Genomic DNA, 14,431 nt, shown 5'->3' on the forward strand with positions numbered 1-14,431 from the left:
CGAGTTGTCTTGCGGCACTGGTTGAGGGGAGTCCGACAGGCGGAGAGGAGCCCCGTCGGCACCCTCGACGTGCTCGTCGTCTCCTAAGTCAGGGTCCCTCCCGACGGGCTGGTCTTCCACGCCAACGCCGTGGCTTAAGACTTCGATCAGCTCTTCCTCAGAGGTTGAGGCCGAATCCACGACGACCTCCTGCCCCCCCCCCTTTTTCTTCTGTCGGAGGTTTCACAGGGGTCCTGTCGATGGGCATGAAAGAAGACTCCCTCCGCGGTGGCAGGGAGACAATGGGCCCCGAGGTCGCCACCACTGGTGTAGCCTTCACAGGCTGAGCCAGGGCCGCCGCGACAGTATCGATAGAGGCCTTGGCCGGATGGATTAAGGCCGTCACCACCTGAGGTGCACTCACCGCCTTCTCCTTGGGGGGAGGGTCACTGCCTCGCTCCCCCTCCGATGGGGCCTTCGAGCTCGACCGGGGTCCCCCCAGGAGCTTCGCCGGGTGCTCGGCCTTCCTCTTACCCGAGCCAGAGCGTTGGCTCGTGGTTGATGGCGCCGGGGAGGATGCGCCCTGCCTGGCAGCCGAAGAGCCCGCCCTTTCTGGCCTTCTGTTGGGCCCCCGTCGCCGGGGCGCCCACACTAGAAGCCCGCTCACACTTTTTCGCCTTCTCACCTGCTGTGCCCTTCTTCAGCCGTTTGGCCCATTCCGAAAGGTTCTTGCAGAACGCACAGTCCTTCTACAGGTGCGTCTTGTCCTCATGAAGGCAGTAGAGACATTGCAAATGCTCGTCCTCCTTGAAAACGTTTTGTAATCCGCATCCAGGGCAGCACCTGAATAGCTTGGATCCAGGCGTCAAGCTTCCCTTGTCCTGGGCCATGTCCGTTGAGGTAGACCGCAGATCTTCCAGAATCCTCCAAGAAGCATAAACTTGTCGAAAACTTCACCCTTGAGGGGGCGTAGAAGAATTCCGAAACGGGTCCCCATTATCGGACGTAGAAACGGTGGAGCTTGAAGCTCGATTAAACCGAAAAATGAGAAAATCTCCTGAAAAAGCACGAAAACTCAGCAAAAACTCGAGAGCTAAAGCACGAGGACTCCCAACACTTGAGCGTGCAGTAAAAATCTGAGGATAGCTGCCAGAGGCGGGGCTTAGGGAGATGGCAGTCATTGGCGGGGGGCAGTATGACCCAGAGATCAGTGGTTGGTTACTACTAAGAAAGACAGATAAGAAATGAAACCGATACCAATTTATTCTTTACTGAGGATTCCCAGCCTGACGTGGAATATTCATGAGCATGTGAATCCATGCCAGACCCCATGCTGGAGAACCCGATCAATTGAGTCAGATGTGGCACGGAAGTCAATGAAGGCCAAATATAGAGTGACCTCAGGCAGCGTATTGCATTTTTACCATATTTAAGACATAGAATGTTGTGTACAGTACCTATGCCTGCAACAAAGCCTGATTGGAATGGATCTTTTAGTTGGTTTAGGGTGACCCAGATATTCAGTTCCCCTAGTCTTCCATAAATCTTGCCTGACAATGATGTATTAATTTAACAGTCAGTTTGAATAAATCTTCAGAAGGGAGCAAAAATGTAAAGCTGCTATACTTCAAAAACAGTTTCAATAAATCAGTAGATACCCATTTGGGATGGCACACAGACACTTCCTAACCCCCGAGGCGACTTCATATATCACTGGTACACTTAGAACAATACTGAGTTTTGTCAAAAGGAAAAAGGTTAAGAGAAAATAGTTTCTCAAGTTACTCAAACAGGTAAGCACTTTTAACCCCCCCACTGCAATGCAGATTAACCCATTCCCAGCTACACAAGTCAGTGACTTTATGGAGGGACAGATCAAAACACAAAATCAGAGGTTAGAAAAGTCTTCAGGGAGCCAGCCTAGCAAAGGATAGGGGAGCTGGAGTTCTTATGAAGGCAAGTTGAGCTCCACTACTTTGAAGTCCCTCTGATGCCCGTGCTTGGACTTTAATTCTGTTTTGGTGATCAGCTGTCAGGCAGCACTGAGTGTTCCGCTCTTGCTGCTTTGTGGAAGGCGGAGCCCCTGCCGGTCACATGTCAGGTCATGTGACTCGAAGTTCTTATTCCTCACACAGCCGCCCTTGCGGCGTTAAGCCCTGGAGCTGTAAGGGCTGGAGCCGCTGTTTGGCTGTGACCTGTGCACTTGCCCCATTGTTCATTAAACTGCTCTGCTTGAGGCTCGCAAGCATACTATATGCTCCCGGAAGTGAATGTGCGAGTACCCCGAGATAATCGATTATCGGAGTGCTTTTTACGGGGCATCCCCCATTATTACTTCCTCTCTTCAGGTTTACAGGGTGAGGGAGGAGGGTCGGACTCTGGCAGCTCCTTCAGCTGTTGGGCATGCCTTACCCTGTAACCTGGGAATATATAACTTTGTTTGGACGTCTCAGCTGCCATAAAGGAAATCTGGTGCCCAACTCTGCTCGACTATTAACTATGACCTCCTATTAGGAAGCTGTACTCTACTATAACAGTAGACTCTGGTCGCCATTTGTACATTATAGATGCAGGCCTACGAATATTTTTGTTCAGATTCTGCCATTTATTTTCTCTTATTCAGTGCATTTTTATCAAGATTTTTTAACTATCTGTACATGAATTCTGTGATTTTTATGCTTCTGTGAGTTATTGCCCCCGTCACTTTGCTAATCTTCTTTGGGCTCCGTTTGCTCCTTTGGTTCGAGTCTTTTTTGTGGCCTTTCTTAAATGACATGCAAGGGTCTCAGGAGCCAGTCAGCCATGGTGGCTACTTCTGACCCCCTGAAGTCTATGGATGAGTCTCGTATTCCATACTCTAAGGAAGGTAGTTTAGCCCACCTCCCCTTTTTTGCCCTTCTAGGCAAAGATGAGAACTCCCCAGAAAAATCTCCAGTATTCCAAATCTTTGCCCCTTAGGTATAGCACTAAAAAGTGTTGTCCACGCCCAAATGCATTCCCAGGGTAGGATTGAGGTTTTTAATACCTTCGCCATTACCCCACGCACAATGTGAGACAATAGTTGTATTTTCAATGGAAATCATGATATTTCTATCGATGCTCAGGAAGAGAATAGCAGCCACTTTAGCCCTTAATTTGGGTGACAGGGGCTGCTCCACTAGGGGGCACCCCGTTAGTGAAGTGGATAATGAAACTGAATGCTATTCAAATTGGCCCTACTTGCCCACAGTCCACCATTACCCCATCTGCCCCATTTATGGCTGACCTGGGACCTAAGTGTATAAAAACTGTTGCTGCAAGGGTTTCTACTGTTGTCCACTCTTTACATCTTTGACTCCACCCACCCTCTTTTCCCTACTTGGCAGGGAGGTCTTTCAACTTCTACTATAGATTATTATTTTGTGGGTCATTCTCTCCTTCCTCTGAAGTCCAGGTACACTTCAATAATCGGAGTGATCATGGGACTTTAACGGTTTCAGTCTCCCAACCGAAAATGTGTCCACTGGAGGTCCATGTAATTTGAGAAATGTGGGACAAGGCACGGGGTACGCTGGTCGTCTGGACATATTAATCTCTTCAATGTCCAACTTCTGTCTTCCCTGAATCACACCTCTTTTTTATGGAAACCAGTGGTTTTCAACACACCACACTATGATAGATTCTTGAAAGTTCTCCATAGTAGTGTCCATGATAATTTGAGAAAGTGACATTCTAAAAGACCATGTCCACAGGTTTGACAGATACCCGAAATCTCGCTACTGACCAGTCTGATAATGCTATCATATCAATACGGCAAAGATACAAAAACTACTGTTTAGCAAAAAAAATGCAGACTGCTGCGAAACGATGCTGCGCTGATGCTCCATGTCCTGGTCAAAAGGGATCTCAGGGCTTTTTGGGTGCTCTTCTCAAGAGAATGTTTCAGTTACTGATAAACTAAATTCTATCCCTGAGGTTCAATCGGTAGATTTCTTCACTGAGCTTTATGGGCAAGGGGAAGAGGGACTCCAAGAACCTGCAACTGGGGAGGTTGTACATAACACCTTATGGGAGCCTATTGATTACGAGACAGTATTCAGACCAATTGTCAAAGCTAAGAATAAGGGCACCAGGACCTAATGGTTTGACGAACACAGTGGAAGCCTTACCGGAAATATGGGCTTAGTTACTCTCCATGCTCTTCCAAAATGTAGTGAGAACTGGCATTATACACATTAGTTGGCAAACTGCCCACATAGTTCCCATCTTTAAGAGGTCAGCGGACTCTTGTTAAGAATTACAGACCGATCTCTTATCGATGCGGATTGCGAGCTATTTGCCTCCTTGCTACTCTCACATGTGAATGATTGGATTAAAGAGAACCATATCCTACAGGGTTCAGGGCCGGACATTCAACCAACTTAAATGGCTTTATTCTAACCGCTCTCCAAGATTCAGCATGGAGCAAATTTGGGGGTACTTTATATGTTGCCCCAATTGACCCATCAAATGCTTTTGACTTATTCATTAGGTCTCGTCTCTGGGCTAAACCTTCCAAGTGGGGTCTCCCTGTAGGTCTACTTAAACTCATCATGGCCATTTATGATAATACAGTGATTCATGCAAGGGTTAGCTTGGAAGGGACTCTTTCCAGAAGAATAATAACACAAATAAGTATGAGACAGGGTTGCCCTCTGACTCCCTGCCTCTATCCTATATTTGGCAGATACTGGGAAATTCCTCAGGGATGCAGGGTCGGTGAGCGCAAAATTGGGGTGATTTCAGGTTCTCGGGGTTGGCCTATGCTGACGATTTTCTCCTTTTTGATCACACCAAAGTCGGTCTACAAAGACTAATATAGAAGTTTGATCAATATGCTGCAATGAATGGCCTGAAAATTAACCCCAGCAAAACCCGCACAATGGTGTTTTTGAAAGGAAAAAAGGGAACAAACAAGTGTGGAAAACTGGTGGGGAACCGATTAGAGCACAAAAAATGGTCTGGGTTTTTTGATTTTGGCTCAACCTTCGGTCGGTGAACTTAGACGGTCTATTAGACATAAGGCCTTACCGCTCATCTCCCAGACCAGTAAGCTGGACAATAAGTATGGCAGGTTTTCCTTTAAGCCACCAGTAAATTTCTTTGAAGGAAAGGTTGTTCCGAAGCTAATATATAGCATGGAACTCCATTTTTTGGATATCTGTACTTTAAGGGACTCCTTAGAGGGTATTTTTGGATTAAAGGTCATGAAACTCCCTAACATTATTCCAACCATGGCTATAAGGTTCGAATTCGGCCTCGTGTCTCAGAGCTAAATACCACAGGTGGGCTCTAGCCCTTTTCCGTTCCTTGCTTTGTCCTAAAGAGGATTCTCCATGTTGATTTGGGCAAAATTCAGGGATGCTTGGTTCGCAATTTAGATCTCTCAAAGTTTAGAGACCTCTGTGATAGGACTTTGTTGGATTTGTGCACGGACAGGGATACTCTGATGACCAATCCGGATAAGGTGAAAAACTATTCCCATAACTGGAATAGTAAAATTGAAAAATGTCACTCATCTTAGTGATTTAAAATTTGAACACAAGGAGAGGAACCCTGTCCTTCATGACAATTCCCTAATCGCCATCACTCCCTCCTCCTGAAACTTAGATGGAATATTCTTCCCACCAAGGAAGTTCTTTTAATCGCATTCCTTCTATAAAGACACCAATATCCTCTGTCGCTTTTGCCACATGACAGGGGTGACTGAAACTGCTCGCCATTTGTTCCTAGATTGTGTGAATTGAAAGGTCCTAGGGCTCTCCACCTGGGAAAAGTCAACACCTTGAGACTTCTGGGGGCAGATAGGTTTATTTGGTCAAGAGGTCTTTCAATTTCTAATGTCGGAGGGCCTTGCGGTTGCTGGCTTTATCAAATCTCTAGATCTTTATGCACCCTTGATTTGACTGCTTCATGCTCCTTTTAAGGGTGCAGCCTAATGCTTCTCCATTCTGAGAATTGGTCTTATTATTTAAGCTGTATTTATAAAGTAGGAGTGCCCGTAATGCCGTTTTGCATGAATTTGGAATTTATTCTCATCTTTAATCATGTTGAATTTGTATACTCTTGCACTGATTTTCTATGTTCAGTATACATTTTTATATGTATTTTTCTAATGATGACATTGTTCTTATTATGTAAACCATATACAAATAAAATAGGCAAGTAAGTCTTTCAATTTACTAGAGCGTTTGTTGAAAAAGAAAATAACTTGGGTCACAAGCTAGGTGGCTTGTGATGAGCAAAGCAGTAAGCAACTTTGCAAAAACAGACAAGTCTCAACTGAGAGCTAGCAATGCTACACAAGAGGTAAGTACTGGTATGAAAAATTGGTTACAGCTGGCTTCCATGCCGGTTGTATAGCAGATTGTGTTCCTGGGCCTCAGTCATGGGGACAAGGAGAACGTCTGGGGACTCCTGCACTATGATTCGAAGGGCAGCAGCAATGGACAAACTTCAGACCAGCAGCATTTCGCGGTTTCATCGTCTCGCTAATAGCACCACCGTGGTTCTCAGATACCTTGTGAGTTTTCCTTTCTTCTGGGGTCCAGCACTGTTGAGGTGGCTCAGGCATGCTCAGTCCTGCAGATCTTCCTAGATCTGGGGGTCCAACTTAAACGATACTAAATTCTGGTGTTCCTCTCCATGGCAATCAGTTCCTGCAGCAGCAATGGAAGTACAGCCGACTCCAAGAGGATTTCCAGATGAGTTGTCTTGGGGTCGATTGGTCCCACCAACCCAAGGGGAGAAGTTGTCCTATGCAGGGCTTCTCGAGTCGAGGCGAATTCAGCACTGCAGCAGGGCTTCGCCAAGCAAATCAATGCTCCAGAAGTTGCAGCAAGCGTCTCTTCCAAGTTCTTCGGATTCCTTCGCCCAGTGGTCAACTGCCTTCCGTCTAAAGGACCTCACCTTTTATGCAGGTTTCTCCCATTCATTGGCAGCCTTTCACTCGCACAGCAGGGTGGCTGTCCTGCAAGGACAGCCAGATGGCCAATCACCTTTGGGTGCATTCCTGAAACCAATGAGACTAAGCACAGGGGTCACCTCCCTTGCTTCCTGCCAGACACGCTGGAGCCAGAGGCGGGCTTCAGCCGTGAACACTGCCAAAGACGAAACAAAGTGACCAAACCTGGTTTGGCATGCAGAGTAAATCTCAAGAAGGACCTTTCCAACAAGAAATGGTGAAACAGACCGGGCCATTTTGACAAAAGGGGCACCAATGGTTGCTTTACTGCAGCTGCATGCAGTAAAAACAATAAGCAGTAAGATAAGACTGGCTTCTCAGACATTGCTACCAACAAAACATATGTGGTGCAGGCCTATACTAAGAGTTGGAGCCCTGTGTCCCATGTGTGAGAAGTCCTAAGCCTTTTGTAAAAGGCCCAAAAGGTACTAAAATGTCAGTTCAGTTAAGTAACCTTTAAAAGAAAAAAAGATTCTTAATAACTTAACAGGACAAATTGAACATGGAAGCCCCAAGTCCTCATTTTACCCCCAGGTAGAGCCAAAGGGCAACCGGCCCAAGGGAACACAGACCGCATTCACAACCGAGCCATTTGGAGAAGGCAGATCAAGCGGAGTAATACAAGTCAATGGTGCTCCACGGCAGAGCCGGGCCTGCAACACCACTACTCCTGGACCAATGGGACCCCTGTAGTGAATTCATGATGTCCACCCAGAGGCAAGTACTTAATGTGCCAGTGATTGAGTAATCTGACGGAAACTCCACGAGAATGTGATAAGGCCAGGGTTTCTTCCGCAGAGCTGGGCTAAGGCTCTGCTACCCAGGAACTTTGACCCTGGACGAGTGACGATCCAGGTGGACGAAAAGTTGTTCCCAGTGCAAATATAGATTTCCTAAATCAATCCTGGAGGTCCGAGGTCATCTACCCTGGTCAAAACCCAATCAAGGAAGCATTGGAGCGCAGTCAAGGTTTAGTCTCCGGAGTGCGAGTGTGGTCAGCACCCTCAATGGGTCCGCAGATTAACAATTGAGATTAGACAGTTCTAAAAATAGTTTATTATTTTAGGACTTGGAGCACAAGGAATGAAAAGCAGGAAGTAATATCACAACATTAAAAAAAAATTACACATTCAACAGTAGGTTCACTTACAATAAAAGCCCTAAATAACTAACCAGCAGATAAAACAGGCAAATACTTGTAGGAAAAATGGTTAGAACCAGTCACTAGTAAAATTCCCTATACTTTGGTCACTCAGCCCCCTACATTTTAGGGTTGGACTAAACGTCACAGGTGCCAATACAAGATCTTACAGGAAGATGTTCTATGCAACAGACGTGGGAGATTCAAACAATTTTACAAAATTCAGCAACAATTTCTCATCAGAAGACAGGTAAACTCTTCAGACTCCAAGGGTAGAATACTTGACCCCAAAAAGTAAGATAGACAAAGGGTTTGCAGCCAATGTTATCCTATGGCAGACGTGAGGCAATGGGGGTAGGAGACAGGCATACTTACTTACACCCCCCTCCCTCCCCCCAACCTCCGATTTTCACACGGATCAGGATGGATTTTCTGGGTTTTGCTGAGAGACTGGTCTTCAGTCCCGTTATAAGGAATTATAGAGCGCACTACCGCCACAAGGCATCTTGGCGCTAGGAAACCACAATAAGGTTCACATCATTCTGCTCCAAAATAGAAACGTTTTCAGGGACAGTCTACATTTCAGATGAGCTGCGATCTGATTTAATGCAGGTGGCAGGGCTTTCCACAATCTGGCTGCTGCCACAGAGAATGCTCGGCCCCCATTCTAGCATTCCTACTATATAGTACTCCGTTTGGTTGAGATGTGCCAGGTGTTGCAGGTTGGAATGTTTTCGATTTGACGCAACTGCAAGATGCAAGCCGCGTCTGAATAAATGCTGATGCTGCCCTCTTCAGGACACTCCTTATACCCAGTGAATTCCGGTGATTGTCACAGTTGGCAGGCTACAAGCATCCTTCCAGTCGCAGTGAAAAGAGCAGCTCCAGGATAGGTTTGATTTATGTTGGGATGCTGAAAATGCAGGAAGCAGTGACTTGGCACAAGCTTGTGACCACAATGTTCTAGGTGTTTGCTTTTCTAAAGTCCACCCAAGTAAGACTTTGTAAAAACTACACCTTGGGCAAAACTAACTCAGTACATGCCTGTACCACCTAGTATTATGGTAGCAATGACAGCGCAGCCATGCTCGTTTTAGGGAGAGGGTTGTAGAAAGGGACACCACTTAGCACACATGGTCCAAAGAAACACTTCTACACCAATTAACTGTTTTTACAATACATTGCGGGGAGCTGGGAGCCATTTAGATCCAGCTTGTGGCTTAGTCTAGCCTGGCTAGCTGGACACCAACAGGCATCAGGAGCTACTTTTAGCTCCCCATGCCACCTAATGTAGAACACACACACCTATGTGTACCGTAGGAGAAAAGAACAGCATGGGAATGGATGCCTTCAGGATGCATCAGCACAGGACCCAGTCCCTGGTTTCTTGGCTTGGAGACAAACTAGACAGGAACTTGCAGCAGCCGTCACAGGAGGCTTCCAGCAAAGGTTTCTACACAGCTCTGTATTTGGCACCTTTTTACAGGTACTAGATTAAATATCACTGGTCGGATTCTCTTCAGTAATCTGGTCCTGCACTCTGGTGAGTAACTTAAAGGATGCAAATTGTGTCTCTTGAGATCCAGCAGGAGTGCACCAAAGTTTCAGCAGGATTTGGACTTTGAAAGACCATGCACTGCACACTGGCTTGAAATCACTGGGTATTGGCAGCAGGTCAAGGGAGGGCTCAAAATGCATGTCTTCTTGAGACTAGAGGAGTCGTTGCATTAGGGACCTCCATGTCAATGGGAAGGGTTGTTCGGTTACACAGCAGGCTCGACTGCTGGAAATCACATCACACGTCTTTTCTTCATCTTCCACTTTGATTTCTGCTCCAGTGGTCGACTTGTCAGCAGTTTCCTGGCTCAGTATTTATCAGAACTACAGCACAACTTCTGCAAACTCTCCCTGCTGTTAAACAATGCCCCCTCCCAAGTGAGCCATGGTTCCTTTCAGGCAAGGCGTTAGCCAAAAGGGCTGCACAGTTTTGGTTTCCTCCCTCACTTCCTGCCTTAGCAGACCCTCTGGAGCCTTGGCAGGGAATTGAAAGGATTCCCTCTGAAGACTACTTCCACCGAGGTCTTTACCGCCTAGAATGGCAGGGTGGGGGTTGGGGGGGGGGAAGACCTCTGAAACAAGAACACGAGAAACAGCAAAAAAAGGAGCCCACTATTCTAGCAGAATGGTGGCCCTTCTGTGCATTGCCAAGGTTGATTTAACAGCCTGTGAGTAATGAGGACTAAAAGTCATGTAGTTGACACTGCCACAAGCCTTCAGTAACTTGCAATTGTAAAACATTTAATTAAGAAAATCTCCACATAAGGTGGGGTGTGCTGGCTAACTATATAAAAGGAAAAGGGGTGAAAATACATCTTCACACCATGGAAACAGTAGTTCACCCAAGTGCACTTAATAGAAATGTGCATGGAAGCTGAAAGGGGCAAAACAACTCCAATCATACACTATGTAGAGACCTAGAAAGGTCACCCATAAGAGTAAAAGGCTGTGTGGTGGGGGGTGGGACAGATTCCCACTCACCTAGGGACAAGGAGAAATAATCCCCAAATCCAAGCAAAAGGTTCTGGGTTGAAAGATCATGAAGATCAAACATGATCTTACCAAACAGGTACTATGGTACTAAAGTGCATGCACGTAAAACACAGGTGCACATGTTTGAAGGAAGTAGCTCAATGGCTATGCCCACAGTAACCACCTACTTTTCCAATATCAACCAACTTGCAGAAAAGTCCAGCTGTAGAAAAAGTCACCAAAAAAGGCGAACAGCCAAAAACATTTAGGCAAATATACAGATACCAAGGAATGCTGAGCAAGTGCAATTTAGGCAGAGCAGCTCAAAGAAAAACCCTGCATTCCCAGTCCCGACCATCCTTCAAAAATAAATCAACATGTTAGAACAGTATTGAAACAAGACGCACCGTAGCAGAGGATGCTGTACAAAGCCAAACTAGTATACAGAGATCAAAAAGTACTATTGTAGTAGACAGGGAGCAATGCGCAAGCCAGTTAGCTCCAATGGAACCAGTCACAGGCTGCTTGAAACCACACAGCAAGACAGAACAGCCACCAATCCCACAGCTGTCCATTTCAGACTGAGCCCCACGCAAGATATGTAAACTCCCGGCCAAGAACAGCAGAGGACCAGCCCAGCCCGCCATCTGCACAGCTGTGCTTCTTAGGGCAATGCATCCAACTGGGACTGGACACTTTAGAATTATATCTGGGAACAACTAGTCATGCAATCAAATAAGAAACCATGCTTGGTATGATAAAAAAGGCATACCTTTTCAAGTCATCAAACACATCAGGCAACAGGAAATTCAGCAGAGACCACAATTCGGCTAAATTGTTCTGCAATGGAGTGCCAGTTAACAAAAGTTTATTGTCAGAGCTGAACTGTTTCAATTCCCTGATGAGGCGGCAGTTCATGTTTTTAATCCGGTGCCCTTCATCCAAAATCAGGTACTTCCAGTAGAAATTCTGGAAGAAAAAATTATAGATCATTGCATAACCAGTTTAATACTTTACCCAATTTAATTTACATACGTGCACATCCTAAAAGACCACGCAATAGATGTGTTAATGAATTTATAAGAAGATGGTTTCAGTCTAGGAGAACCGCATGGGGAAAAGGTGGCTGTTTGGGACTTTGACCAATAGGTAAGCAAAGGATGAACCCTACTTGCAACAATACTATTTTTAAAATTTATACTAACCACATTAAAGATAGTTTTTCAGAAATCAACCCTTGGTGGATTTCGAGGCCAACGAATTATAATAGAAAGCCACGGAAGTCTAGCCAAACCAATATAGGTAGCAAGGCTTACACTTCGGTAGTGTGTGCGAGTTGTCCAGAGCTACAACGAGACCCTGCATTCCAATAATTCCAGTTAGACCGGCAAGCACAAAAATATAAAATGGTTTGCCTTTTAAGATTCACACCAAGCAACAAACCCTCTATTGTCACACAACATACATTCACTTCTGAGAAGATTTAAAAGAATTTCAGGGGCGTGGAATTGTTTTAACCCATTTGTCCTGTAGAAAAATCTACACATCTGTGGTCCAAACATTTTAAATACAACATGCTACTTTACATTTGATAACTGTCAAATATGTTATCGGCACTTGTATAGCGCACCGTCACCAACGGAATTGGTCCCCAGGCACTCTGGCGGATCTGTAAAAAGGAAGGGTGGGGTAAGGTTAGTCTGGAGGAGGGGAGGAGGAGAGTGGGAGAAGTGGTGTGCTGTTGGCAGCTTCAGCTCGGTATACACCGAGTGCTGGGCTTTGTTGCTAGTATCGGATGAAGGACTCGAGTGCTGTGGGTGATGGGAGATGGGAGATGGGTGGTTGTGTGGGTTTAAGTATGCAGAAGATTGAGGGTTGGGCTAGTGGGCTCTGTATCCTGGTTGAGGTACTTCTCATATACCTGTGGATTCGGATGTTGCTGGTTCCTTGTGGGCCGACTCGATTTGGTGGTGTTGCGCTGATCCAACTGTAGCCTATTGAGTATAGTTTGGCTTGGTGGGTGCGTCTGAATCTAAATCTTCATGTGTGGGACTGGGTGGGTGATATCTATTCTCAGGTGATCTAGTGTGACCCTGGTCGGTTAAGGCTTTGAGTGGTTCAGGGCCGGGGTCGTGTTGTCCTAATATACCAGATCGATGCAGGAAATGAATGCCTTTTTTTTAGAAAAATTGTATCTTACGTACTTGCCTGTGTTTGCTTGAGTGCATGAGCAGTGATACAATATAGAATGTGGAATCTGGGAACCTCTGAAGTCAAGTATGACCGTTGGGGACTTGGGATGGGAGACAGCTAGACGGATGCATTCACCCTGCTCTCCGACCTATCCTTAGCTGCGACCTTCAAGCAATGAAGTAACTTTTTGTACCTACCTGGCTCCAGAGTGCTACCTCACTTACATGTGATCCATGTACAACATTTAGGTGACAAATTATATGGACATATGGAGCCCATAATGAAATGAGGGCAGCGGAGAGGAGCAATTGGGATGTTGCAGATGGTGGGGAGATACAGGCGCAGGAAGTCCATGCTGGGGGAGACAGTTTGTGGAGAGGTCACTTGAGACAAGACTTCAAAAAACTATCCCTAGGTGTACAGGTCCCCAACTCTTAGTATAAGCCGGTACTACCCAAAGGATCTTGACAAATGGGAGAGCAGTCAGGGGTATAGGAGGATGTGCACTGTAGACAAAAACACAATAGTACAAACGTTATATTCAAATATACATTTATTCTTATTTACAGAAAAAGGTAGATAAGTGAATAAGTATTCAATACTTAAACAGCCATTACTTCAATAGTAGTCGCTTGCAGTTACACTGGTTACGTCAGTTGACAGACAGTGTGGGTGCAAGGGCACAAGGTGTTTGTTGGGTAACAAATGGTGCATTCCAACTGGTGAGAGTACACAAGACATCATATTAGATCAAGGAACACGACAACTAACATACTAGCTTTTATCATCTACTACCCTACATGCTCAGCTATATCTTCTAACGTTTGTATATTATACATACTGTAAATTTGTTTTATTGTAACTCTTCAATGATGCGGATGTGTCCAGTACTGTAACCATATCTGGCCTTCATCCATTTCACCAAATGTAACCCAAGTTCTACAATCCTCTTGTTGCTCTTGCGCCCGGCTACCCTCGGGTTAGGTGCGCATTACAAACAAACATTAGGTAACCCACCTTTTAATATAGGCCCGTACCAGACAAGTTGGTAGTGTGACTGAGCAGCCAGGCTTATCTTAAGAGGGGTAATGTGAGCTGTAGAATGAAATCAGTAAATATAAGTATCCAATTAAACACGTACACACTCTACATAACTTTTACACAGATATTTAAAACATTCTTTAAAAAGCAGCAATTAGCAAATAAAAAAAGTGAAGAAGCAGGTGAGTAATTAATTCATATGTTAAATATGTTCCAGCACCCAGAGGGGGAAGTCTTTTGAGGAGTATAGCATTTATATACTATCACCTTTGCAGTATTCACTTAAGGAAGGGTTAGATTAGAACAGAATGATAAGTTCTCCATTCTCCGAAAGGGATGCAGGCAGTCTATTATCCCAGCATTAAAGCATTCAACTTTTAAAACCTGTAAGGGAACAAGCACTGCCAAAGCCTATAGGTTCAGAGGGAGGCCTTCAGGGAGTCAGGACAGCCAAAGTCAAGGGGCAAAGTCAAAGTTCGAGTGCTCTTATTCTTTGACCATATGTTCAAAAGAGAAATCACAGCAACTCAAGAGGAGTCCCCTTTGGAAAGGACAAGCTGTAAGGT

General features: G+C 45.4%; 1 protein-coding gene across 1 annotated transcript in view; it reads right to left on the bottom strand.

Moving 5' to 3' along the window:
* HELLS (helicase, lymphoid specific) overlaps positions 1-14,431 on the bottom strand; it is a 588,544-nt gene that overhangs the window by 397,349 nt on the left and 176,764 nt on the right. The window contains exon 11 of the mRNA XM_069610592.1: positions 11,404-11,600. Within this exon, the coding sequence (XP_069466693.1) occupies positions 11,404-11,600 (197 nt within the window). The remainder of the gene's footprint in view (positions 1-11,403; positions 11,601-14,431) is intronic.

This window comes from Ambystoma mexicanum, chromosome 8 (assembly GCF_040938575.1).
Source record: "Ambystoma mexicanum isolate Mex_15411 chromosome 8, UKY_AmexF1_1, whole genome shotgun sequence".
NCBI lineage: Eukaryota > Metazoa > Chordata > Amphibia > Caudata > Ambystomatidae > Ambystoma > Ambystoma mexicanum.